At 46.5% G+C, this 27,883-nt stretch overlaps 3 protein-coding genes across 3 annotated transcripts in view; 2 read left to right on the top strand and 1 right to left on the bottom strand.

Annotated features, from left to right (window-relative positions):
- DNAAF3 (dynein axonemal assembly factor 3) overlaps positions 1-475 on the top strand; it is an 8,237-nt gene extending 7,762 nt beyond the window's left edge. Inside the window, exon 12 of the mRNA XM_071420956.1 lies at positions 454-475. The gene's annotated coding sequence lies outside the window, so the exon portion shown is untranslated. The remainder of the gene's footprint in view (positions 1-453) is intronic.
- On the top strand, positions 422-7,265 carry TNNI3 (troponin I3, cardiac type). Its single transcript, XM_071420968.1, has 8 exons — positions 422-474; positions 778-790; positions 884-1,003; positions 1,876-1,917; positions 2,772-2,906; positions 4,031-4,120; positions 4,887-5,057; positions 6,671-7,265. The coding sequence occupies exons 1-8, from the start codon at positions 422-424 to the stop codon at positions 6,761-6,763; spliced, it is 717 nt and encodes a 238-aa protein (XP_071277069.1). The 3' UTR covers positions 6,764-7,265.
- Positions 7,266-8,798: 1,533 nt separating this feature from the next.
- Positions 8,799-21,927, bottom strand: LOC139587100 (sulfotransferase 2B1-like). Its single transcript, XM_071420969.1, has 7 exons — positions 21,699-21,927; positions 19,824-20,033; positions 16,198-16,310; positions 14,087-14,213; positions 13,086-13,180; positions 11,476-11,656; positions 8,799-9,634 (listed from the first exon to the last, which is right to left on the bottom strand). The coding sequence occupies exons 1-7, from the start codon at positions 21,832-21,834 to the stop codon at positions 9,081-9,083; spliced, it is 1,416 nt and encodes a 471-aa protein (XP_071277070.1). The 5' UTR covers positions 21,835-21,927; the 3' UTR covers positions 8,799-9,080.
- Between the last annotated feature and the right edge of the window lie 5,956 nt (positions 21,928-27,883).

The following is a 27,883-nucleotide window of genomic DNA, read 5'->3' on the forward strand; positions in this document are numbered from 1 at the left end:
GGGATTTATTTTATATATTTTTAGGTAATTTGGGGAGGGGTCCCGGGAGATTTTGGGGTAATTTGGGGAGGGGGTTTTGGAATATTTTGGGCTGATTTTTTGGGGGATTTATTTTATATTTTTTCGGTAATTTGGGGAGGGGTCCCGGGCGATTTTAGCCTGATTTTTTAGGGGATTTATTTTTTTTTTTAATTATTTTTTCGGTAATTTGGGGAGGGGTCTCCACGTCCTGGGTGCCCTTGGGGTTGTTGTTGTTTTTTTGGGGGGGTGGGGGAGGGGCGGCCCTGGCCCCCGCGGGGTGGGGGAGGGGCTGATAACGGGGCTATTTTTAGCCCCCTCCTCTCCCTTATCAAACAGGGGCGGGTTCGGGGGGGGGGAGGGGAGGGTTGGAATTTGGGGGAGGGGTCCCGTGACCCCCCCCATGACCTCTCGTGACCCCCCCGTGTTTTCCAGAAGCTTCCGGATGGCCGAAGAGTGAGTGGGGGGCTGGGGGGGGGCGGTGGGGAGGGGCTTTGGGGACCCCTCACCCAAATTTGGGACCCCCACCCCCAATTCAGGGGTCTCTAACCCTATTTTGGGGTCTCTAACCCCAATTCGGGGGTCTCTAACCCCATTTTGGGGGTCCCTAACCCCAATTCAAGGGTCTCTAACCCCATTTTGAGCCCCCCACCCCAATTCGGGGGTCCCTAACCCCATTTCGGGGGTCTCTACCCCCATTTCGGGACCCCCACCCCATTTCGGGGGTCTCTAACCAATTCTCTCCCCCCCCCCCTCCAGGGAGGACACCTCGGTGAGACCCCTCCCCCACTTCCCCTCCCCATTTCCCATTTTTTGGGACCCCTCCCCCCCCCGTTTAAACCCCTCCCTCCCCGTGTGACCCCAGCGACCCCCGGAGGAGGAGGGGGAGGGGCAGGGTCCCGAGGCCCCTCCCCCCGCGCCGCCCCCCCTGCGCCGCAAATCCTCGGCCAATTACCGGGGCTACGCCGTGGAGCCGCACGCCAAGGTGGGCACAAAACACCCCTGGAAACCACAAAAAAAACCCAAAAAACAGCCTGAAAACAAAAAAACCCCAAAAAAACCCCCAAAAAACAGCCTGAAAACCAAAAAAAACCAAAAAAAAAAAACCCCAAAAAAGCCTGAAAACCAAAAACAAAAAAAAAGAAACCCAAAAAACAGCCTGAAAACCAAAAACACAACAAAAAAAAAACCCCAAAAAACAGCCTGAAAACCAAAAAAAAAACCCAAAATACCCACCCTGAAAACCCCAAAATACCCACCCTGAAAACCCAGAAAAACCCAAAAAAACCATCCTGAAAACCCAAAAACCCAAAAAAACACGCCCTGAAAACTCCAAAAACCCAAAAAAAACAGCATGAAAACCCCCAAAAACACCCAAAAAAACCACCCTGAAAACCTAAAAAACCCCAAAAAAACCCACCCTGAAAACCCTAAAAACCTCAAAAAACCCCAAAAACCACCCTGAAAACCTCAAAAAACCCAAAAAAACACCCTGAAAACCCCAAAAACCCCCAAAACCCCTCTGAAAACACAAAAAAAACCCCAAAAAAAACCAAAAAACCCACCCTAAAAACACCCTGAAAACCCAAAAACCCCCAAAAAAACCAAAAAACCACCCTAAGAACCAAAAAAAACCAGCCTGAAAACCCCAAAAACCACCCTGAAAACCTCAAGAACCCCAAAAAACCCACCCTAAAAACCCACCCTGAAAACCCCAAAAATCCACCCTGAAAACACCAAAACCCAAAAAACACCCAAAAAACCCCCCTGAAAACACAAAAACCCAAAAAACCCACCCTGAAAAACGCCCCAAACCCCAAATCCCTCGATTCTGACCCCAAATTTTTCTGTTTTTAGAGAAAATCCAAAATTTCGGCGTCTCGCAAGCTCCAGCTGAAGGTGAGGGGTGGGGAGGAGTCCCCAAATTTCAGGAAATCTCCCCAAATTCTTGAGGGGGTCCCTCAAAAAAAAACCCCCAAAATTGAAATTTCCCAGCTAAATTTGAGGGGTTTGTCCCCAAATTTCATAACTTACCCCTGATTTTGGTGTCCGGGGGGACTCCCCAAATTTTTCGGGGGTTGTCCCCAAAATTTTGGGGGTTCGTCCCCAAATTGTCCCTCACAAAAAAAAAAAAAAAACAAAATTGAAATTTCCCAGCTAAATTTAGGGGTTTGTGCCCAAATTTTGTAACTTACCCCCGATTTTGGTGTCCTGGGGGACTCCCCAAATTTTTGGGGGGTTGTCCCCAAAATTTTGGGGGTTTGTCCCCAAATTGTCCCTCACAAAAAAAAAAAAACCCAAAATTGAAATTTCCCAGCTAAATTTGAGGGGTTTGTGTCCAAATTTCGTAACTTACCCCTGATTTTGGTGTCCTGGGGGCGTCCCAAAATTTTTTGGGGATGTCCCTCACCAAAAAAAAACCCCAAAATTGAAATTTCCCAGCTAAATTTGAGGGGGTTATCCCCAAATTTCACAACTTACCCCTGGTTTTGGTGTCCGGGGCCACTCCCCAAATTTTTCAGGGTTTGTCCCCAAATTGTCCCTCACAAAAAACCCCCAAAATTGAAATTTTCCAGCTAAATTTGAGGGGTTTGTGCCCAAATTTTGTAACTTACCCCCGATTTTGGTGTCCTGGGGGACTCCCCAAATTTTTGGCGGGTTGTCCCCAGATTTTTGGGGGGTTTGTCCCCAAATTTTTGGGGGTTTGTCCCCAAATTTTTGGGGGTTTGTCCCCAAAATGCCGTGGCCCCCAGACGCTGCTGCTGCAGAGGGCGAAGCGGGAGCTGGAGAAGGAGGAGCAGGAGAGGGCGGCCGAGAAAATTCGGGTGCTGGGGGAGCTGTGCCCACCCCTGGCGGCCCTGGAGGGGATGGGGGCGACGGAGCTGCAGGTGAGCGGAAATTTGGGGCGAAAATTGGGGATATTGGGGGTGGGAAATGGGAGGGGAAAATGGGGAAAATGGTGGGAAATGTGAGGGGAAAATGGGGGGAATGTGAGGGGAAAATGGCGGAAATGTGAGGGGGAAAATGGGGAAAATGGTGAGAAGTGTGAGGGGAAAATGGAGGGAATGTGAGGGGAAAATGGAGGGAAACGTGAGGGGAAAATGGGGGGGGAAAATGTGAGGGAAATGTGAGGGGGAAATGTGAGGGGAAAATGTGAGGGAAATGTGAGGGGAAAATGGGGAAGATGTGAGGGGAAAATGGCGGGAAATGTGAGGGAAGAAATGGGGAAGATGTGAGGGGAAAATGGGGAAAATGTGAGGGGAAAATGGCAGGAAACGTGAGGGGAAAATGTGAGGGGAAATGTGAGGGGAAATGTGAGGGGAAAATGGCGGGAAATGTGAGGGAAAAATGGGGAAGATGTGAGGGGAAAATGTGAGGGGAAAATGGGGAAAATGGAGGGAAATGTGAGGGGAAAATGTGAGGGGAAATTGGGGGAAACGTGAGGGGAAAATGTGAGGGGAAAATGGAGGGAAATGTCGGGGGAAAAGGGTGGAAAATGTGAGGGGAAAACGGAGGAAAATGTGAGGGGGGAAAGGTGGGAAATGTGAGGGGGAAAATGGTGGGAAATGTGAGGGGGGGAAAGGTGGGAAATGTGAGGGAAGAAATGGGGAAAATGTGAGGGGAAAATGGTGAAAATGTGAGGGGAGAAAAGGGCGGGGAATGTGAAGGGAAAATGGAGGAAAATGTGAGGGGAAAATGGTGAGAAATGTGAGGTGGAAATGGGGGAAATGTGAGGGGAAAATTGTGGAAAATGTGAGGCAAAAATGGAGGAAAATGTGAGGGGAAAAAGGGGGAATATGAGGGGAAAATGGCGGTGAACGTGAGGGGAAAATATCTGAGGGTGACAGAGCTGCCGGTGAGGGGACATTGAGGACATTGGGCACATCAGGAGCTCTGCGATACGGGGGGGGCGGCCTTGGGGACACCATGGGGACATCCCAAGGGTGGGGACAGTGAAACCCTCCCGACATCCCTGGTGCCAGCGCTGTCCCCTCCGTGTCCCCTCCGACAGGAGCTGTGCCGGGAGCTGCACGCCCGCGTGGCGCGCGTGGACGAGGAGCGCTACGACATGGGGACGCGCGTCAGCAAGAACGTCACCGAGGTGGGGACGAGGCCGCGGCCATCTTGGGGACGGCCCCAGGGCGGGGACACTGGCCCCAAGGTGTCCTCGAGGTGTCCTTGAGGTGTCCTTGAGGTGTCCCCAGCTCTGCCGGGGTGTGGGGGGGAATCTGTCCCTGAATGTCCCCAAATCCCCTCCATGACCCCAAACCCCCCGATGTCCCCAATGCCCCCAATGTCCCCAAACCCCTCCATGACCCCAAACCCCCCAATGTCCCCAAATCCCCTCCATGACCCCAAACCCCCCAATGTCCCCAAATCCCCTCAATGTCCCCCAAACCCCCTCAATGTCCCCAATCCCCTCCATGACCCCAATCCCCCCAATGTCCCCAGTCCCCCCGATGTCCCCAATCCCCCCAATGTCCCCAATCCCCCCAATGTCCCCAGTCCCCCCGATGTCCCCAAACCCCCCAATGTCCCCAATGTCCCCAGTCCCCCCGATGTCCCCAATCCCCTCAGTGTCCCCAATCCCCCCAATGCCCCCAATGTCCCCAATCCCCTCCATGTCCCCAATGTCCCCAATCCCCCAATGCCCCCAAACCCCCCAATCCCCCCAATGTCCCCAATCCCCCCAATGTCCCCAATCCCCCCAATGTCCCCAATCCCCTCCATGTCCCCAATGTCCCCAATCCCCCAATGCCCCCAAACCCCCCAATGCCCCCAATGTCCCCAATCCCCCCAATGTCCCCAATGCCCCCAATGTCCCCAATGTCCCCAATCCCCCCAATGTCCCCAAACGTCCCCCCCAGCTGGAGGAGCTGCGTCGCCGCGTGGCCGCCGGCCGCTTCGTGCGGCCCAACCTGCGCCGGGTGCGGCTCTCGGCCGACGCCATGATGGCGGCGCTGCTGGGCACCAAACCCCGCGTGGGCACCGACCTGAGGGCGGGGCTGCGCCAGGTGCGCAAGGACGACGCCGAGAAGGTGAGGGGACACTGGGGACATTGTGGGGATTTGGGGACATTGGGGACATTTGAGGGGATTGGGGACATTGAGGGGATTTGGGGACATTGAGGAGATTTGGGGACATTGAGGGGACACTGGGGACATTTGAGGGGATTGGGGACATTGAGGAGATTGGGGACATGGAGGAGATTTGGGGACATTGAGGGGATTGGGGACATTGAGGGGATTGGGGACATTGGGGACATTGGGGACAATGGGAACCTGGAGCCACCTGTGGGTGTTTTGGGGGGTTTTTTGGGGGTATTTTTGTGGTGGTTTTGGGGTTTTTTTTGGGGGGGGTTTTGGGGCTGGGTTTTTGGGGATATTTTTAGGGTGGTTTCTGAGTATTTTTGGTGTGATTTTTGTGGTGTTTTGGGGGTATTTTTGGGGTGGTTTCTGGATATTTTTGTGGTGATTTTTGTGGTGGTTTTGGGGTATTTTTGGGGGTGCATTTTGTGGTTTTTTGGGGGTGTTTTTGTGGTGGTTTTGTAGTGGTTTTGTGGTGTTTTGGGGGTATTTTTGGGGTGGTTTCTGGATATTTTTTGGTGACTTTTGTGGTGGTTTTGGAGTAATTTTAGGGATATTTTTGGGGTGTTTTTGGGGGTATCTTTGGGGTGTTTTTGTGGTGGTGTTGTAGTGTTTTTGTGGTGTTTTAAGGGTATTTTTGGGGTGGTTTCTGGATGTTTTTGGGGGATTTTTGTGGTGATTCTTGTGGTTTTGAGGTAATTTTAGGGATATTTTTGGGGTGTTTTTGGGGGTATCTTTTGGGTGTTTTTGTGGTGGTGTTGTAGTGTTTTTGTGGTGTTTTTGGGGATATTTTTGAAGTGGTTTCTGGATGTTTTTGGGGGATTTTTGTGGTGATTCTTGTGGTTTTGAGGTAATTTTAGGGATATTTTTGGGGTGTTTTGGGGGGTATTTTTGGGGTGTTTTTGTGGTGGTTTTGTACTGTTTTTGTGGTGGTTTTGGGGATATTTTTTAGGGTGGTTTCTGGATATTTTTGGGGTATTTTTGTGATTTTTAGGGTGGTTTTGGGGTATTTTAGGGGTGTTTTTAGCAGTGTTTTGTGGGTGTTTTTAAGGTTTTTGGGGGTAGTTTTTAGGAGGGATTTTGGGTAGGTTTTGTGTTGATTTTAGGTTTTTTTGCAGGGTGTTTTTAGTGGTATTTGGGGTATTTTCAAAGGTGGTTTGGGGGTATTTTTAAGGATGTTTTTTGGGTGTTTTTTAGGGTTTTTTTGGAGATATTTCTGGGGTTTTTATGGGGTGGTTTTGTGGTGGTTTCGGGCTATTTTTAGGAGTTTTTCAGCCGTGTTTTGTGGGTGTTTTAGGATGTTTTGGGGGTGTTTTAGGATGGATTTTGGATGGGGTTTCTGGCAATTTTAGGGGTTATTTTTAGGAGGGATTTTAGCTGGGTTTTATGCCAATTTTGGGGTTTTCTGGGTGTTGTTTTCGGACAGACTTTGGGTGGGTTTTATGGGGATTTTAGGGAATTTTGGGGGTTGTTTTCAGTGAATTTCAGGAGGTTGTTTTGAGGTACTTTTGGGGGTGTATTTGGGGACACTGGGGACACTGGGGACACTGGGGACAATGTCCCAGGAGAGCTACGAGGTCGGGGACTGGCGCAAGAACGTGGACGCCATGAGCGGGATGGAGGGGCGCAAGAAGAAATTCGAGGGGGCGGCGGCCTGAGGGTGAGACCCCCACCAAAACCGCCCCAAAATCCCAGAATTTCTCCCAAAAAAACCCCAAAAAATCCCCAGGATCACCCCCAAAAAAACTGGGATCTTCACTCTTAAAAACCCTCCAGGACCCACGCCTCAAAAAATTCCAGATTTCTCCTCAAAAAAAGTAGGATTTCCCCCCAAAAACCTCTGGGACCCTTCTCCAGAAACCTCCAGAATTGTCCTCAAAAAAACCCTGGGATTTCTCTCTAAAAATACCCCTGGGACCATTTCCCAAAAACCTCCAGAATTTCCCTCAAAAAATCCTGGAATTCCCCCCCAAAAAATCCCCCAGGACCCTTCCCCAAAAACGCCCAGAATTCTCCTCAAAAATCCTTGGGATTCCCCCCAAAAACTTCCAAAAACCTTCCCCAAAAAACCACAGAATTTCCTTTAAAAAATCCTGGGATTTTCCCCCAAAAAAATACTTGGGATCCTTCCCCAAAAATGCCCAGAATTCTCCTCAAAAATCCTTGGGATTTCCCCCAAAAACCGCTGGGACCGTTCCCCAAAAAACTCCAGAATTTCCTTAAAAAAAAATCCCTGGATTTTCCCCCAAAAAATACTTGGGATCCTTCCCAAAAATCCACAGAATTCCCCTCAAAAAGAAAAAAAAAAAAAAGTGCGATTCTCCCTCCAAAAAAAACCCCAGGACCCCTCCCCAAATTCCCCAAATTTCCACAGGAGGAGCCCCCATGGAGCACCCCCTTCTATCATCATCATCACCTTCATCATCATCATCTTCATCATCTTCATCACCTTCATCATCCCCACGGGCACTGGCACGACCCCCCCCACCTAAAATAAACCCCAAATAAACTTCCTTTTCTGCATCAATTAACGGAGTCGTTGAGTGCTGATTGTTAATTAACACAATTTGGGGCGGGGGGGGGTGGGCGGGGGAATCACGCAGGGATTTGGGGCGGCCATTTTGTCCCCTCACGTTTCCCGCCATTTTGTCCCCTCCCGTTTGCCGCCATTTTGTCCCCTCCCGTTTGCCGCCATTTTGTCTCCTCCCGTTTCCCCGCCATTTTGTCCCCTCACGTTTGCCGCCATTTTGTCCCCTCACGTTTGCCGCCATTTTGTCTCCTCCCGTTTCCCGCCATTTTGTCCCCTCACGTTTGCCGCCATTTTGTCCCCTCACGTTTGCCGCCATTTTGTCCCCTCACGTTTGCCGCCATTTTGTCTCTTCACATTTCCCGCCATTTTGTCTCCTCACGTTTGCCGCCATTTTGTCCCGTCACGTTTCCCGCCATTTTCTCCCCTCACGTTTGCCGCCATTTTGTCTCCTCACGTTTCCCGCCATTTTGGCCCCTCACGTTTGCCGCCATTTTGTCTCCTGACGTTTGCCGCCATTTTGGCCCCTCACGTTTGCCGCCATTTTGTCTCCTCACGTTTCCCGCCATTTTGTCCCCTCACGTTTGCCGCCATTTTGTCTCCTGACGTTTGCCGCCATTTTGTCCCCTCACGTTTGCCGCCATTTTGTCTCCTCACATTTCCCGCCATTTTGCCCCTCACGTTTGCCGCCATTTTCTCCCCTCACGTTTGCCGACATTTTCTCCTCATATTTCTCTCTATTTTCCCTCACATTTTCCTCCATTTTCCCTCACATTTTCCTCCATTTTCCCCTCACATTTTCCCCCAATTTTTCCCTCACATTTTCCTCCATTTTCCCCCTATTTTCCCTTGTATTTCCACCCTCAGAACCCCTCCCCAAAACCTCCAGGATTCCTCCAAAAATCCTCCAGGCCCCCTCCTCAAAATCCCCAGGACTCTTCCCTTAAAAATCCCTGAGACCCCTCCCAAAAAAAAACCCAAAAACCCCTGGGATTTTCCCCAAAAACCTCGGGATTTTCCCTAAAAATCCCTGAGACCCCTCCCCAAAAAACACCGAGATTTTCCCCAAAAAACCTCAGGTTTTTCCCAAAAAAAAATCCCAGAGACCCCTCCCCAAATTTCCTCAAATAAACCCCCCCCAAATAAACTCCCTTTGATCAATTAAGTGCGTCATTAATTGGTGTTTATTAATTAGCCTCATTTGGGGAGGGGTCCCTCATTTGGGGGGGGGCGGTTTGGGGACCCCCAAATTGGGGAGGGGTCCTAAGGGGATTTTTGGGGGGTCCTGGGGGTGGTTTTGGGGGTCTCGGGGCATTTTTGGGGCATTCTGAGGGGTTTTGGGGGGTCCTGAGGGGTGTTTTTGGGGGGTCCTGAGGGGTTTTTGGGTTTTTTGGGGGGTTCCCTCTGATTTTTGGGGGTCCTGAGGGTTTTTTGGGGGTTTCCCCCTCCTATGGAGCATCTTGAGGGGTTTTTGGGGGGGATTCCTCCTCTTTTTGGGGGTCCTGAGTTTTTGGGTTATCCTGAGTGGTTTTTTGGGGGGGTCCCTCCTCTTTTTGGGGGTCCTGAAGCCATTTTGGGGGAGTTTCCCCCTTTTTTGGGGGGGTTTCCCCCTCTTTTGGGGTATCCTGGGTGGTTTTTTGGGGGGATTCCTCCTCTTTTTGGGGGTCCTGAGTGGTTTTTGGGGTATCCTGGGTGGTTTTTTGGGGGGATTCCTCCCCTTTTTGGGGGGATTCCTCCCCTTTTTGGGGGTCCTGAGTGGTTTTTGGGGTATCCTTGGTGTCTTTTTGGGTGGATTCCTCCCCTTTTTGGGTGGATTCCTCCCCTTTTTGGGTGGATTCCTCCCCTTTTTGGGGCTCCTGCAGGGACTGGGGGGATTTTGGGGGCGATTCCGGGGGGTCCCAGGGGAAGGAGACCCCCAGCCCCTCCATGCGCTCGCGGTAGACGAGGTCGAAGCGCCGGCTCTGCTCGGGGGTCAGGTGGTTCCGCCAGTCCCCCGAAATTCCTGGGGGAAAACGGGGCAAAAATGGGAAAAATCGGGAAAAAAATGCTGAATAATGGGGAAAAAATGGGTTAAAAAATCGGGAAAAAATGGGCAAAAATGGTCCAATAATGGAAATAAAATAAAGGGGGAAAGTGGGGGAAAAAAGAGAAAAAAAGCCAGGGAAAAATGGGGGGAAAATGGGTAAATATGGGAAAAATGGTCAAAAAATGGGGGAAAACAGGAAAAAATCAAGGAAAAATGGGTAAATATGGGGGGGAAAAGGGGAATAAAGGGGAAAATGGCTAAAAGCAGGGAAAAAAACCCTCAAAAAATGGGGAAAATGGGCAAAAATTGGGAAAAAAATGGGGGAAAATTTAAAAAAGGGGAAAAACAGGATAAAAATGGGAAAGAAATGAAAAAAAGGGGGAAAAAATAGGGGAAGAAGGAGGGAAATGGAAAAAACTGAAAAAATGGTGGAAAAATGGGCCATAAAATTGGAAGAAATGGGTAAAAATAGTAAAAAATTGGAAAGAATGGGTAAACAGGGAAAAAATGAGAAAAAAACAGGCAAAAATGGGCAAAAAATGGGAAAAATGGGAAAAATAAGGGAAAAAAAGGGAAAAATGGGCAAAAATGGACGAAACTTGGGAAAAAGTAGGAAAAAATTGGAAAATAGGGAAAAAATGGGGAAAACACAGGAATAATCAGCAAGAAATGGGCAAAAATGGGCAAACCCAGGGAAAACTGGGGGAAAATGGCCAAAAATGGGAAAAAATGGGGAAAAAAAAAGGGGGAAAATTGGGCGAACCCCCCCTCCCCCCAAATTCAGAGCTCCCCAAATCCCCCTCCCCAAATGTCCCCATTGTCCCCAACAGCCCAAATGTCCCCAATCCCACTCAATCCCCCCAATGTCCCAAACATCCCCAAACGTCCCCAATGTCCCCAATGCCCCTGAGTGTCCCCAATCCCCCCAATGCCCCCAAATGTCCCCAGATGTCCCCAAATGTCCCAAAACGTCCCCAAATATCCCCAAATGTCCCCAATCCTCCAATCCCCTCAATGTCCCCAATCCCCCCAATATCCCAAACATCCCCAAATGTCCCCAAATGTCCCCAATCCCCTCAATGTCCCCAATCCCCCCAATGTCCCCAATCCTCTCAACACCCCCCGATGTCCCCAATGTCATCAATGTCCCCAATGTCCCCAATGTCCCCAATCCTCCCAACACCCTCAAATGTCCCCCCTCCCCTCAATGTCCCCAAACATCCCCAAATGTCCCCAAACATCCCCGATGTCCCCAAACATCCACAAACGTCCCCAAACGTCCCCAAATATCCCCAATCCCCTCAATGTCCCAAACATCCCCAAACGTCCCCAAACGTCCCCAAATGTCCCCAAACATCCCCAAACCTCCCCAGGTGTCCCCAGATGTCCCCTCTGTCCCCAGGTGTCCCCAGATGTCCCCAATGTCCCCAAACGTCCCCAAATGTCCCCAATCCCCCCGATGTCCCCAATGCCCCTGAGTGTCCCCAGCACCCCAAACGTCCCCAAACATCCCCAATGTCTCCAATCCTCCCAGCACCCCCAGATGTCCCCAATTCCCCCAATGTCCCCGATGTCCCCAATGTCCCCAATCCCCCCAAGGTCCCCAATCATCCCCAAACGTCCCCAAATGTCCCCAAATGTCCCCAATCCCCCAATATCCCAAACATCCCCAAACGTCCCAAAACGTCCCCAAACGTCCCCAAATGTCCCCAAATGTCCCCAATCCCCCCAATATCCCAAACATCCCCAAACATCCCCAAACATCCCCAAACATCCCCAAACGTCCCCAAACGTCCCCTCTGTCCCCGTGTCCCCACCCTTGCGCAGGAAGGGCCCGCGCCGCCGGTCCAGGATGAAGGCGGGGCTGAGGCTGAAGTTGCTCATGGGGTTGTGGCTCATGGTGACAAAGGAGGCGTTGGCCACCACCGCGTCCAGCGCCGGCCCCGACAGCGGCCGGCCCAGGAAGGAGCAGAGGCGCTGGACGCTGCCACGGAGGTCCTGGGGACATTGGGGACACTCAGGGACATTGGGGACATTGGGGACATTGGAGGTACATTGGAGGATGTTTGGGATATTGAGGTGATTTGGGACATTGGGGGGATTGGGGACATTGGGGGGACATTGGGGGCATTGGGGGGACATTGGGGACATTGGGGGCATTGGGGGCATTGGGGGGACATTGGGGACATTCAGGGGCATTGGGGACACTGGGGACACTCAGGAGATTGGGGGGATTGGGGACATTGGGGGGACATTGGGGACATTGGGGACATTGGGGGACATTGGGGACACTCAGGGACATTGGGGGATGTTTGGGATATTGAGGGGATTGGGGACATTTGGAGACATTGGGGACACTCAGGAGATTGAGGGGGCATTGGGGACATTGGGGACATTGAGGACATTTGGGGACATTGGGGACATCCAGAGGGATTGGGGGCATTGGGGACACTGGGGACACTCAGGAGACTGGGGAGACACTGGGGACATTGGGGACACTGGGGACATTGGGGACGTTGGGGACATTGGGGACATTGGGGGACACTCAGGAGATTGGGGGGACATTGGGGGGGACTGGGGACAATGGGGACATTGGGGGGACATTGTGGGGATTTGGACAATGGGGACATTTGGGGACATCGAGGGGGCATCAGGGTGACCCTGGAGACACCGAGGGGACACTGGGGGTGACCCTGAGGTGTCCCCAGGTGTCCCCATTTTGCTGCCCCCATTTTGGTGTCCCCATTTTGGTGTCCCCATGTCCCCCCAGGTGTCCCCATGTCCCCCCAGGTGTCCCCAGGTGTATTTTGACATCCCCAGGTGTCCCCAGGTGTGTTTTGGTGTCCCCGGGTGTATTTTAGGTGTCCCCAAAGTGTCCCCATGGTCCCCCAGGTGTTCTGAGGTGTATTTTGGTGTCCCCAGGTGTCCCCCGATGTCCCCCCAGGTGTCCCCATTTTGATGTCCTCGTTTTGGTGTCCCCAGGTGTCCCCCCCATGTCCCCCCAGGTGTGTTTTGGTGTCCCCATGTCCCCCATGTCCCCCCAGGTGTCCCCATTTTGGTGTCCCCATGTCCCCCCAGGTGTCCCCAGGTGTGTTTTGGTGTCCCCGTTTTGGTGTCCCAGGTGTCCCCATTTTGATGTCCCCATTTTGGTGTCCCCATTTTGTCCCCCCAGGTGTCCCCATTTTGGTGTCCCAGGTGTCCCCATGTCCCCCCAGGTGTATTTTAGGTGTCCCCATGTCCCCCCAGGTGTCCCCATTTTGTCCCCAGGTGTCCCCAGGTGTATTTTGGTGTCCCCATTTTGTCCCCCAGGTGTCCCCATTTTGTCCCCCCAGGTGTCCCCATTTTGATGTCCCCATGTCCCCCCATGTCCCCCCAGGTGTCCCCAGGTGTGTTTTGGTGTCCCCATTTTGTCCCCAGGTGTCCCCACCTGCTGCAGCTCCTCGTAGCTGATCCAGAAGAAATTCTCGCGTCCCCGGAGCTGCAGCCACCCCCGGACGTGCTGGAACCAGGAGCCGAAGGGCACTGGGGGGGACATTGGGGGGGACATTGGGGATGTCACCCCTGGGGACACCTTGGGGACACCCAAAGCCCCCAAATCCCCAAGTCCCGGCCCCAAATCCCCCCAAAATCCTCAATTTCCAGCCCCAAATCCCCCCAAAATCTGGAATTTCCAGCCCCAAATCCCCCCAAAATCCCCAATTTCTGACCCCAAATTCCCCAAAATCCCCAATTTCTGACCCCAAATCCCCAAGATCCAGCCCCAAATTCCCCCAAAATCTGGAATTTCTGGCCCCAAATCCCCCCCAAAATCCGGAATTTCCTGCCCCAAATCCCCAATTTCTGACCCCAAATCCCCAAATTCCGGCCCCAAATCCCCAATTTCTGACCCCAAATTCCCCAAATTTCCAGCCCCAAATCCCCAATTTCCAGCCCCAAACCCCCAATTTCAGCTCCAAATCCCCAATTTCTCACCCCAAATCCCCAATTTCTGACCCCAAATCCCCAAGTTCAGAATTTCCAGCCCCAAATCCCCAATTTCCGACCCCAAATCCCCAATTTCAGCCCCAAATCCCCAATTTCCAACCCCAAATCCCCAATTTCTGACCCAAATCCCCAATTATTTCTGACCCCAAATTCCCCAAATTTCCAGCCCCAAATCCCCAATTTCTGACCCCAAATCCCCAATTTCCAACCCCAAATCCCCCAAATTCCCCAAAATCCCCAATTTCCAACCCCAAATCCCCAATTTCTGACCCCAAACCCCCAATTTCTGCCCCCAAATCCCCCAAATTTCCCCAAATCCCCAATTTCCAACCCCAAAATCCAGAATTTCTGACCCCAAATCCCCAATTTCCAGCCCCAAACCCCCAAATCCCCAATTTCCGCCCCAAATCCCCCAAATTTCCCCAAACCCCGCGGTTTCAGCACCGTCTCCCTGCAGGAATTTCTCCATGAACTCCTCGAGGCTCCCGGGGTCTTTGTAGGGGCGGAAAATCCGAGCGAAGTGGAAAAGGGACACGAGGACGTCCTTGGGGTCCCGCACGGTGTAAATCACCTGGGAGGGCCAAAAAAAACACCCAAAAACACCCAAAATTACCCCAAAATACCCAAAATTACCCAAAAATACCAAATCGGACATTCCTGGCCCCAAATCCCAGCGAAATCCGGTGGGTTTGACCCAAAATCCCATCAAAAACGGACATTTCGGAGCCAAAATTCCTGATAAAATTCAAAATTTTTGACCCCAAAATCCCATCAAAAACGGACATTTCTGACCCAAAATCCCATCAAAAATGGACATTTCTGAGCCAAAATTCCTGACAAAATCTCACATTTCTGAGCCAAAATTCCTGATAAAATTCAAAAATTCTGACCCAAAATCCCATCAAAATCCAAAATTTCTGACCCAAAATTCTGGACAAAATCTGAAATTTCTGACCCAAAATCCCATCAAAAACGGACATTTTTGAGCCAAAATTCCTGATAAAATCCAAAAATTCTGACCCCAAATCCCATCAAAATCCGAAATTTCTGACCCAAAATCCCATCAAAAATGGACATTTCTGACCCAAAATCCCCACAAAAATCCAAAATTTCTGACCCCAAATCCCATCAAAAATGGACATTTTTGAGCCAAAATCCCAGACAAAATCTGAAATTTCTGACCCCCAAAATCCCATCAAAAACGGACATTTTTGAGCCAAAATTCCTGATAAAATTCAAAAATTCTGACCCAAAATCCCATCAAAATCCAAAATTTCTGACCCAAAATTCCCGGACAAAATCTGACATTTCTGACCCAAAATCCCATCAAAAATGGACATTTCTGAGCCAAAATTCCCACAAAATCCAAAATTTCTGACCCAAAATTCCCATCAAAATCTGACATTTCTGACCCAAAATCCCATCAAAAACGGACATTTCTGAGCCAAAATTCCTGATAAAATCCAAAAATTCTGACCCCAAATCCCAGCAAAATCAAAAATTTCTGACCCAAAATGTCACAAAATCCGATGGGTTTGACCCAAAATCCCATCAAAAATGGACATTTTTGACCCAAAATCCCCACAAAATCCAAAATTTCTGACCCAAAAACCTAAAAACTCCTTTTTTTTCACCAAAAATCCCCTTTTTCCCCAAAATCTCCAATTTCCCATTTCCCCCTCCTAAGAATCCCATTTCCTCCCCCAAAAAAATTCCATTTTTCCACCACAAAAAATCTCATTTTTCCCCCGTAAAATCCCCATTTTTCACTCTAGAAACGTCATTTTTTCACCAAAAAACTCCATTTTTTCACCAAAAATCCCCATTTTTTCCCCAAAATCTCCAATTTCCCCCTCCTAAGAATCCCATTCCCCCCCCCCCAAAAAAATTCCATTTATTCGCCAAAAAAAATCCCATTTTTTCCCCCATAAAATCCCCATTTTTTGCCCTAGAAAGGCCATTTTTTCACCAAAAAACTCCATTTTTTTTCACCAAAAATCCCCATTTTTCCCCAAAATCTCCAATTTCCCCCTCCTAAGAACCCCATTTTCCCCCCCCAAAAAATTCCATTTTTCCACCACAAAAAATCTCATTTTTTCCACGTAAAATCCCCATTTTTCACTCTAGAAACGTCATTTTTTCACCAAAAAACTCCATTTTTTCACCAAAAATCCCCGTTTTTTCCCCAAAATCTCCAATTTCCCATTTCCCCTTCCTAAGAATCCCATTTCGCCCCCCCAAAAATGCAATTTTTTATCAAAAAAAAAATCATATTTTCCCTCGTAAAATCCCCATTTTTCGCCCTAGAAACGTCATTTTTCCACCAAAAAACTCCATTTTTTTTTCACCAAAAATCCCCATTTTTCCCAAAATCTCCAATTTCCCATTACCCCTTCTAAGAATCCCATTTCCCCCAAAAAAAACCTCCATTTATTCGCCAAAAATAATCCCATTTTTCCCCCGTAAAATCCCCATTTTTGGCCCTAGAAACGCCATTTTTTCACCAAAAAACTCCTTTTTTTTTTTCCCCAAATCCCCGTTTTTCCGGCCCAGACCTTGGCCTTGGAGCCGAAGAACTTTTTGGGGAAGAGGTTGACGGGCAGGTGGGAGCTGATGATGTGGGGCCCCCTAAAATCCCCATTTTTTCCCCTAAAATCCCCATTTACCCCTAAAATCCCCATTTTTCAACCTAAAATCCCCATTTTCCCCCCCAAAATCCCATTTTTTTCTCCTCAATCCCCAATTTTCCCATTTTTTGCCAAAAATCCCCACCTTTTCCCCAGAAAAACCCCAATTTTTTCCCCCTAAAATCCCCAATTTCCCCATTGCCAAAATGCCCCGTTCTCCCCCATAAAATCCCCATTTTTCAACCTAAAAACTCCATTTTTCACCAAAAAACTCCATTTTTTCACCAAAAATCCCCTTTTTTCCCAAAATCTCCAATTTCCCATTTCCCCCTCCTAAGAATCCCATTTCCTCCCCCAAAAAAATTCCATTTTTCCACCACAAAAAATCTCATTTTTCCCCCGTAAAATCCCCATTTTTCACTCTAGAAACATCATTTTTTCACCAAAAAACTCCATTTTTTCACCAAAAATCCCCATTTTTTCCCCAAAATCTCCAATTTCCCATTTCCCCTTCCTAAGAATCCCATTTCGCCCCCCCAAAAATGCAATTTTTTATCAAAAAAAAAATCATATTTTCCCTCGTAAAATCCCCATTTTTCGCCCTAGAAACGTCATTTTTCCACCAAAAAACTCCATTTTTTTTTCACCAAAAATCCCCATTTTTCCCAAAATCTCCAATTTCCCATTACCCCTTCTAAGAATCCCATTTCCCCCAAAAAAAACCTCCATTTATTCGCCAAAAATAATCCCATTTTTCCCCCGTAAAATCCCCATTTTTGGCCCTAGAAACGTCATTTTTTCACCAAAAAACTCCATTTTTTTTTTCCCAAATCCCCGTTTTTCCGGCCCAGACCTTGGCCTTGGAGCCGAAGAACTTTTTGGGGAAGAGGTGGACGGGCAGGTGGGAGCTGATGATGCGGGGCCCCCTAAAATCCCCATTTTTTCCCCTAAAATCCCCATTTACCCCTAAAATCCCCATTTTTCAACCCAAAATCCCCATTTTTTCCCCCAAAATCCCATTTTTTTCTCCTCAATCCCCAATTTTCCCATTTTTCGCCAAAAATCCCCACCTTTTCCCCAGAAAAACCCCAATTTTTTCCCCCTAAAATCCCCAATTTCCCCATTGCCAAAATGCCCCGTTCTCCCCCATAAAATCCCCATTTTTTCACCTAAAAATTCCATTTTTTTACCAAAATTTCCCATTTTTTTGGTCAAAATCTCCAATTTCCCATTTCCTCCTTCTAAAAATCCCATTTCTCCCCCCAAAAAATTCCATTTTTTCACCAAAAAAATTCCTATTTTCCTCCATAAAATCCCCATTTTTTAACCTAAAAACTCATTTTTTTTCACCAAAAATTCCCATTTTTTTCCCAAAATCTCCAATTTCCCATTTCCTCCTTCTAAAAATCCCATTTCCCCCCACTAAAAGTCCCATTTTCCACCCAAAAAATTTCCTCTTTTCCACCAGAAAAAACCCCAATTTTCCTGCGTAAAATCCCCATTTTTCAGCCTAGAAATGTCATTTTTTCACCAAAAAACTCCATTTTTTTTCACTAAAAATCCCCATTTTTTCCCAAAATCTCCAATTTTCCCCTCCTAAGAATCCCATTTCCCCCCCCAAAAAATGCAATTTTTTATCAAAAAAAGAAATCGCATTTTCCTTCGTAAAATCCCCATTTTTGGCCCTAGAAACGCCATTTTTTCACCAAAAAACTCCATTTTTTTTTCCCAAATCCCCGTTTTTCCGCCCCAGACCTTGGCCTTGGAGCCGAAGAACTTTTTTGGGAAGAGGTGGACGGGCAGGTGGGAGCTGATGATGCGGGGCCCCCTAAAATCCCCATTTACCCCTAAAATCCCCATTTTTCAACCTAAAATCCCCATTTTTCCCCCCAAAATCCCATTTTTTTCTCCTCAATCCCCAATTTTCCCATTTTTCTCCAAAAATCCCCACCTTTTCCCCAGAAAAACCCCAATTTTTTCCCCCTAAAATCCCCAATTTCCCCATTGCCAAAATGCCCCGTTCTCCCCCATAAAATCCCCATTTTTCAACCTAAAAACTCCATTTTTTCACCAAAAAACTCCTTTTTTTCACCAAAAATCCCCTTTCTCCCCAAAATCTCCAATTTCCCATTTCCCCCTCCTAAGAATCCCATTTCCTCCCCCAAAAAAATTCCATTTTTCCACCACAAAAAATCTCATTTTTCCCCCGTAAAATCCCCATTTTTCACTCTAGAAACATCATTTTTTCACCAAAAAACTCCATTTTTTCACCAAAAATCCCCATTTTTTCCCCAAAATCTCCAATTTCCCCCTCCTAAGAATCCCATTTCCCCCCCAAAAAAATTCCATTTTTCCACCAAAAAAAATCCCATTTTTCCCCCATAAAATCCCCATTTTTGGCCCTAGAAACGCCATTTTTTCACCAAAAAACTCCATTTTTTCACCAAAAATCCCCATTTTTCCCCAAAATCTCCAATTTCCCCCTCCTAAGAACCCCATTTTCCCCCCCCAAAAAATTCCATTTTTCCACCACAAAAAATCTCATTTTTTCCACGTAAAATCCCCATTTTTCACTCTAGAAACGTCATTTTTTCACCAAAAAACTCCATTTTTTCACCAAAAATCCCCGTTTTTTCCCCAAAATCTCCAATTTCCCATTTCCCCTTCCTAAGAATCCCATTTCGCCCCCCCAAAAATGCAATTTTTTATCAAAAAAAAATCATATTTTCCCTCGTAAAATCCCCATTTTTCGCCCTAGAAACGTCATTTTTCCACCAAAAAACTCCATTTTTTTTTCACCAAAAATCCCCATTTTTCCCAAAATCTCCAATTTCCCATTACCCCTTCTAAGAATCCCATTTCCCCCCAAAAAAACCTCCATTTATTCGCCAAAAATAATCCCATTTTTCCCCCGTAAAATCCCCATTTTTGGCCCTAGAAACGCCATTTTTTCACCAAAAAACTCCATTTTTTTTTTCCCAAATCCCCGTTTTTCTGCCCAGACCTTGGCCTTGGAGCCGAAGAACTTTTTTGGGAAGAGGTGGACGGGCAGGTGGGAGCTGATGATGCGGGGCCCCCTAAAATCCCCATTTTTTCCCCTAAAATCCCCATTTTTTCCCCTAAAATCCCCATTTTTCCCCCCAAAATCCCATTTTTTTCTCCTCAATCCCCAATTTTCCCATTTTTCTCCAAAAATCCCCACCTTTTCCCCAGAAAAACCCCAATTTTTTCCCCCTAAAATCCCCAATTTCCCCATTGCCAAAATGCCCCGTTCTCCCCCATAAAATCCCCATTTTTTCAACCTAAAAACTCAATTTTTCACCAAAAAACTCCATTTTTTCACCAAAAATCCCCTTTTTTCCCAAAATCTCCAATTTCCCATTTCCCCCTCCTAAGAATCCCATTTCCTCCCCCCAAAAAAATTCCATTTTTTCGCCAAAAATAATCCCATTTTTTCCCCTGTAAAATCCCCATTTTTGGCCCTAGAAACGTCATTTTTTCACCAAAAAACTCCATTTTTTTTTTCCCAAATCCCCGTTTTTTCTGCCCCAGACCTTGGCCTTGGAGCCGAAGAACTTTTTTGGGAAGAGGTGCACGGGCAGGTGGGAGCTGATGATGCGGGGCCGGGCGTTGCCGCGCGCCCCTCCGCAGCCCCAGCAGCGTCTCCAGCCACGGCCCCCGCTCCCAGTTGGGCACCGAGCGGCACCACCGGGGGTCCCCGCCCTGCCGGATCAGGCTCAGGATCTCCAGCATCCACACGGTCCCTGGAAAAGAAAAAAATTGGGAAAATTTGGGTGAATTTCCCCTTTTTTTCCGGTTTTTTTTTGGATTTTTTTCGGATTTTTTTCGGATTTTTTTCGGATTTTTTTCTGATTTTTTTGGATTTTTTTCGGATTTTTTTTCTGCATTTTAGGGTCGGATCAGGCTCAGGATCTCCAGCATCCACACGGTGCCTGAAAAACAAAAATTTGGGTGAATTTGGGTCAATTTCCCATTTTTTTCCGTTTTTTTTTCGGATTTTTTTGGATTTTTTCGGATTTTTTTTTAATTTTTTTTCGGATTTTTTTCTAATTTTTTCTGATTTTTTTCCTGATTTTTGGGGATTTTTTTCTGATTTTTTCTGATTTTTTTTTCCAATTTTTTCGATTTTTTTGGCATTTTTTTGTGATTTTTTGTGACTTCTAGGGCCAGATCAGGCTTAGGATCTCCAGCGTCCACACGGTCCCTGAAAAACAAAAATTTGGGTGAATTTCCCCTTTTTTCTGATTTTTTTCTGATTTTTTTGGATTTTTTTCTGATTTTTTTCTGATTTTTTTGGATTTTTTTTTCTGATTTTTTGGGATTTTTTTCTAATTTTTTTCTGATTTTTTTTCTGATTTTTTTGGTGCATTTTAGGGCCGGATCAGGCTCAGGATCTCCAGCATCCACACGGTCCCTGGAAAACAAAAATTTTGGGTCAATTTCCCTTTTTTTTGGGATTTTTTTTGGATTTTTTTTGGATTTTTTTTCTGATTTTTTTTTCTATTTTTTTCGGATTTTTTTCGAATTTTTTCTGAATTTTTTCTGAATTTTTTCTGATTTTTTTTCTGATTTTTTTCTGATTTTTTCTGATTCTTTTTTTGGATTTTTTTCTGATTTTTTTCTGATTTTTTTGGTGATTTTTTGGAATTTTTTTTGTGACTTTTAGGGTCGGATCAGGCTCAGGATCTCCAGCATCCACACGGTCCCTGAAAGAGAGAATTTTGGCAAAATTTGGGTCAATTTCCCCCTTTTTTTAGGATATTTTTTTCTGATTTTTTTTTTAATTTTTTTTCCGATTTTTTTCGGATTTTTTTCGGATTTTTTTTTCTGATTTTTTTGCGATTTTTTTCTGATTTTTTGGTGAATTTTAGGGTCAGATCAGGTTTAGGATCTCCAGCATCCACACTGATCCTTAAAAAAAAAAAATCAAAATTTTGGGTCAATTCTGGGTTTTTTTTCCCCAATTCTTAAATTTTTTTTTATTATTATTTTTTCCCAATTTTTTTGCTTTTCTTGGGTTTTTTTTTTTTTGGTTTTTTTTGGTGCATTTTAAGGTCAGATCAGGCTCAGGATCTCCAGCATCCACACAAAAAAAAAAAAATCAAAATTTTGGCTCTTTTTTTTTTTTTTTTTTTCCCCAATTTTAAAATTTTTTTATTATTATTTTTTCCCAATTTTTTTGCTTTTCTTGTTTTTTTTTTTTTTTTTCTTCTTTTTTTTTTATTTTTGTGATTTTTTTTTGGTATTTTCCCCCTCCAGAGCCCGGAATTTCCCCGAATTCCTGTAAATTTTCCCCAAATCCCTGTAAATTTTCCCCAAATCCCTGTAAATTTTCCCCAAATTCCTGTAAATGTCCCCAAATTCCTGTAAATTTTCCCGAAATCTCCGTTTCTAGCCCCAGAGCTGACCGGATTTCTGGTAGGTGACGTTGAAGACGTCGTCGTCCTCCACGGGGAATTCTCGGGCGGCCTCGAGGCCCCGGGGGGGAGTAAAGGAGGCCTGGGGAACGTCACCCCCCCGTGCTGGGAAATACCCGCGGGACATGGCCAACCTGGCACGGGGAAAACAGCCCTGAAAAGGGGGAAATTCAGCCCAAAAATCCCAAAATTCACACCAAAAATCCCCAAAATGTCAGCCCAGAAATGGGGAAAATTCACACCAAAAATCCCCCAAAAATGTCACCCCAGAAACGGGGAAAATTCAGCCCAAAAATGGGGAAAATCCAGCCCAAAAATGGGGAAAATCCAGCCCAGAAATGAGGAAAATCCAGCCCAAAAATGGGGAAAATTCAGCCCAAAAATCCCCAAAAATGTCAGCCAAGAAATGGTGAAAATCCAGCCCAAAAATGGGGAAAATTCACCCCAAAATCCCCAAATGTCAGCCCAAAAATGGGGGAAAATTCAGCCCAAAAATGGGGAAAATTCAGCCCAAAAACGGGGAAAATTCAGCCCAAAAATGGGGAAAATTCAGCCCAAAAATCCCCAAAAATGTCAGCCAAGAAACGGGGAAAATCCACCCCAGAAACGGGGGAAATTCAGCCCAAAAATCCCCAAAATGTCAGCCCAGAAACGGGGAAAATTCACCCAAAAATGGGGAAAATTCACCCCAAAAATGGGGAAAATTCACCCCAAAAATCCCCAAAAATGTCAGCCCAGAAATGGGGAAAATTCAGCCCAAAAATCCCCAAAAATGTCAGCCCAGAAATGCCCAAAAATGTCACCCCAGAAACGGGGAAAGTTCACCCCAAAAATGGGGGAAAATTCAGCCCAAAAAATCCCCAAAAATGTCAGCCCTGAAACGGGGGAAATTCAGCCCAGAAATCCCCAAAATGGCACCCAGAAATGCCCAAAATCCACCCCAAAAATGGGGAAAATTCACCCCAGAAATCCCCAAAAATGTCAGCCCTGAAACGGGGAAAATTCACCCCAGAAATGGGGAAAATTCACACTGGAAATGGGGAAAATTCAGCCCAAAAATGGGGAAAATTCAGCCCAGAAATGGGGAAAATTCAGCCCAAAAATCCCCAAAATGTCACCCCAAAACAGTGAAAATTCACCCCAGAAATGGGGAAAATTCAGCCCAAAAATCCCCAAAATGTCAGCCAGAAATGCCCAAAATCCACCCCAAAAATTGGGAAAATTCAGCCCAAAAATGGGGAAAATTCAGCCCAGAAATGCCCAAAAATGTCAACCCAGAAATGGGAAAATTCAGCCCAAAAATGGGGAAAATTCACCCCGGAAACGGGGAAAATTCACCCTGGAAATGCCCAAAAATGTCAGCCCTGAAATGCCCAAAATCCACCCAAAAACGGGGAAAACTCAGCCAAAAAATCCCCAAAATGTCAGCCCAGAAATGCCCAAAATCCACCCCAAAAATGGGGAAAATTCACCCCAGAAATGGGGAAAATTCAGCCCAAAAATCCCCAAAAATGTCAGCCCAGAAACGGGGGAAAATTCAGCCCAAAAATGGGGGAAAATTCACCCCGGAAATCCCCAAAAATGTCACCCAAAAATCCGTCCAGAAATCCCAAAAATCCACCCCAAAAATCCACCCGGAATTCCCGAAAATCCACCCCAAAATCCACCCGGAATTCCAAAAATCCACCCAAAAATCCCTGTTTCAATCTGCCAAAAAATCCCAAAAATCCACCCCAAAAATCCCAAAAATCCGCCCCAAAAATCCCCAAAATCCACCCCAAAAATCCACCCGGAATTCCCAAAAATCCACCCCAAAAATCCCCCCCAAAAAACCTGAAAATCCCCAAAATTCACCCCCAAAATTCCAAAAATCCACCCCCAAAATCCCCCGAAACCGGACCCCAAATCCACCCAGAATTCCCCCAAAATCCCAAAAATTCTCATCCAAATCCACCCGGAATTCCCAAAATTCGCCCCCAAAATTTCCCAAAAAATCCCCATCAAAATCTGCCTGGAATTCCCAAAATTCCACCCCAAAATTCCCAAAAATCCACCCCAAAAATCCCAAAAATCCCCCAAAAATCCACCCCCAAAAATCCCCAAAATTCGCCCCAAAATTCACTGGAAATTCTGCAAATTCTGTCCCAAAATTCGCCCAAAATTCCCAAAAAATCCCAAAAAATCCAAAATTCCCCAATCCCCCAGCACGTCCCCACCCCCGGGGGAGAATTTTGGGATTTTGGGGAGAATTTTGGGATTTTGGGGAAATTTGGGGAGGATTTTGGGGAGAATTTTGGGGGAGATTTTGGGGATTTTTGGGAGAATTTTGGGAGAATTTTGGGGGAGGATTTTGGGGAGAATTTTGGGATTTTAAGGAGAAATTTGGGGGAGAATTTGGGGATTTTTGGGAAATCTGGGGGGATTTTGGGGGGAGAATTTTGGGATTTTTTTGGGGAGAATTTGGGGATTTTGGGGAGAATTTTGGGATTTTTAGGGGGAAATTTGGGATTTTCGGGAATTTGGGGATTTTGGGGGAGAATTTTGGGATTTTGGGGGAAATTTGGGGATTTTTAGGAGAATTTTGGGATTTTGGGGGGAGAATTTTGGGGGGGGATTTGGGGAGAATTTTGGGATTTAAGGGAGAATTTTGAGATTTTGGGGAGAATTTTGGGATTTTGGGGAGGAATTTGGGATTTTGGGGGAGGATTTTGAGATTTTGGGGAAGAATTTTGGGATTTGGGGAGAATTTTGGGGACTTTAGGGAGAATTTGGGGATTTTAAGGAGAATTGTGGGATTTTGGGATATTTTGGGATTTTAAGGAGAATTTTGGGATTTTGGGGAGAATTTGGGATTTTTGGGGAGAATTTTGGGGATTTTGGGGGAGAATTTTGGGGATTTTGGGGGAGAATTTGGTGGGAGATTTTGGGGATTTTTAGGAGAATTTTGGGATTTTGGGGGAGAATTTTGGGGGTTTTGGGGGAGAATTTTGGGATTTTTGGGGAGAATTTTGGGGATTTGGGGGAAATTTGGGGATTTTTGGGGAGAATTGGGGATTTTCGGGAAATTTGGGGATTTTGGGGAAGAACTTGGGATTTTTAGAGATTTTGGGATTTTTGGGGAAGAATTTTGGGGATTTTGTGGAGAATTTGGGATTGTTGGGGGGACAATTTGGGGATTTTTGGGGGAGAATTTGGGGATTTTTTGTGGGAATTTGAGAAAAATTTGGGGAATTTTGGGATTTTTAGGGGGATTTGGGGGCGGAATTTGGGGGAAATTTGGGAATTTTGGGGATTTTTGGTGGGATTTCGGAGGTTTTTGGGATTTGGGGGATTTTTGGGGAATTTTGGGGGCGAATTTTTCGATTTTAGGGGATGTTGGGGGGTTTTTGGTGGGCTTTTTTTGGGTTTTGGCGTTGGGTTGGGGTTGGTTTTGAGGTTTTGGGGCTCATTTGGGATTTTTTGGGGTTTATTTTAATTTTTATTTTTAATTTAATTAACTTTAATTTTAATTTTAATTTTAATTTTAATTTCTTATTTTATATTTTTGGTGGTGCAGATTGGGAAGAAAATTTGAAAAAATTGGATTTTTTAATATTTAAATTTAATTTTTAATTTCCTTTTTTAAATGGATATAGGGAGATTTTATGAAGATTTTTTAAATTAAATTTTCTCTTATTTTAAATGGATTTAGGGAGATTTTGTAAAAATCCTTTAAAATTAAATTTTAAAATTTAAATTTCTCTTATTTTTAATTGGACTTGGGGACATTCTGCTAAAATCCTTTTAAATTAAAATTAAATTTTCCCTTTTTTAAATTGGATTTGGGGACATTCTGTGAAAATTCTTTGTTAAAATTGGATTTGGGGATATTTTGTGAAATTTCTTTTAATTAAATTAAATTTTCTCTTTTTTAATTGGATTTGGGGAAGATTTTCTGAGGCATTATTTTCAATTTAAATTTGAATTTTTTAATTATTTTTTCAGACAATTTTTGAGCCTTATTTTTATTTCTCATTTCATTATTTATTATTATCATTATTTATTTATTATTTCAAATTTTTATTTTTCTCATTTCGTTTCATTATTTATTATTATTATTTATTATTTAAAATTTTAATTTTTGTCATTTCGTTTCATTATTTTTTATTATTTATTATCAAACATTTTTATTTTTTCTCATTTCGTTTCATTATTTATTATTATTATTTATTTATTATCAAACATTTTTATTTTTCTCATTTCATTTCATTATTTATTATTATTTATTATTACCATTATTTATTTATTATCTAAAATTTTAATTTTCTCTCATTTCGTTTCATTATTTATTATTATTATTTATTAATTATTAATTTTTTTTTCTCATTTTCGTTTCTTTTCACCAAAACTCCGAAAAATTCCAAATTTTTTTCCCCCCCATTTTCCCCTTTATAAAAAATCCGAATTTTCCCCGAAATTTCTGCGAATTTTCGCCGATTTTTTAAAATTTTTTTCCCATTAAAATTTTCGGATTTTTAAAATTTTTTAATTTTTTGGGGGTTTTTTTTCCTCTCTGGGGGGTGGGGGAGGGGCGGGGGCCGGCGCGCGGGGGTGGGGGAGGGGCGGGGTTCCCCAAATTTCTCCCAAATTTTCCCCAAATTCCCCCCAAAAAGGCCCCGAGCGCCGCCCCTCCCCCCACCCTTTACCTGCAGCCGCGGCCCGCACCTGAGCCGGGGGTGGGGGAGGGGCGGGCACAGGAGGGGGCGGGGCCAACGCGGGCCCCACCCGCCCCTCCCCCCACCCCCGCGCTTTGCGCAAAACCCCCCGGACCGGTCCTGGCCACGCCCCCTTTCTTTAGGCCACGCCCCCTTTTTTAGGCCACGCCCACATCACACAAAATTTGGGCGTCGCCGCCATTTTGGTTTTTGCCCTCCCCCACCCCGGATTTTGGGGAATCCCCCCCAATTTTTTGCCCCCTCCCCCCACCCCCAAAATTTGGGGAATTCCCCCCCAATTTCAGGCCCCTCCCCCACCCCAAATTTGGGGAATTCACCCCAATTCTGGGCCCCTCCCCCACCCCAAAATTTGGGGATCCCCCGAATTTTTTGCCCCTCCCCCACCCCAAATTTCAGCCCCTCCCCCACCTCAAAGTTTAGGGACCCCCCCCCCCCAATTTAGCCCCTCCCCCCTCCAAATTTTTAGGACCCCGCCCCCAATTCCAGGCCCCTCCCCCACCCCCAAATTTTAGGGAACCCCCCCCCCCAAATTTTTTGCCCCTCCCCCACCCCCAATTCCGGCCCCTCCCCCTCCAATTTCCAGCCCCTCCCCCACCCCAAATTTTAGGGACCCCTCCCAAATTATTTGGTCCCTCCCCCCTCCCAATTTTGGGCCCCTCCCCCACCCCAAGAACTTGGATCCCGCCCCTCCCCCACCCCAAATTTTGGGGAATCCCCCCCAATTTTTTGCCCCTCCCCCACCCCAAATTTTAGGGATCCCCCCCCAAATTGGGGATCCCCCCAATTTTTTGCCCCTCCCCCACCCCCAATTTCGGCCCCTCCCCCTCCAATTTTCAGCCCGTCCCCAACCCCCAATTCCCGGCCCCTCCCCCCCCCCCAATTTGGGACCCGCCCCCAAATTTTTTGGCCCCTCCCCCACCCCAGATTTTGGATCCCGCCCCTCCCCCCCCAATTTTTTGGCCCCTCCCCCACCCCAAATGTTTGAGAATCCCCCGAACTTTTTCCCTCCCCCACCCCCAAATTTCGGCCTCTCCCTCCCCCCCCCCCCAATATTTTAGGGACCCCTCCCCCACTCCTCCCAAATTTTGGGGACCCCCCCCAAAATTCCTTTCCCCTCCCCCACCCCAATTTCCTGCCCCTCCCCCACTTTTTTTGGGCTTTTTTTCCTGTTTTTTCCCCCCAAAAAACCCCAAAATTTGGGGAATTTTTGGCCCCCTCCCCCCATTTTCTACCCCTCCCCCCACCCCCCCCAAAATTCGAGGCCCCTCCCCCAATTTTCCCCTCCCCCACCCCAATTTCCGGCCCCTCCCCCACCTTTTTTTTTTGTCTTTTTTCTGTTTTTTCCTCCCCCCAAAACCCCAAAATTTTGGGGATTTTTGACGCCGGCCCCTCCCCCATCCCCCCCAAATTTTGGGGACCCCTCCCCCCCCCCAAATTTCAAGGCGGAGCCCCCCCCCTTTA

Source organism: Agelaius tricolor, unplaced genomic scaffold, assembly GCF_023055355.1.
Source record: "Agelaius tricolor isolate 1412-34295 unplaced genomic scaffold, bAgeTri1.0.p SCAF_179, whole genome shotgun sequence".
Classification (NCBI taxonomy): domain Eukaryota; kingdom Metazoa; phylum Chordata; class Aves; order Passeriformes; family Icteridae; genus Agelaius; species Agelaius tricolor.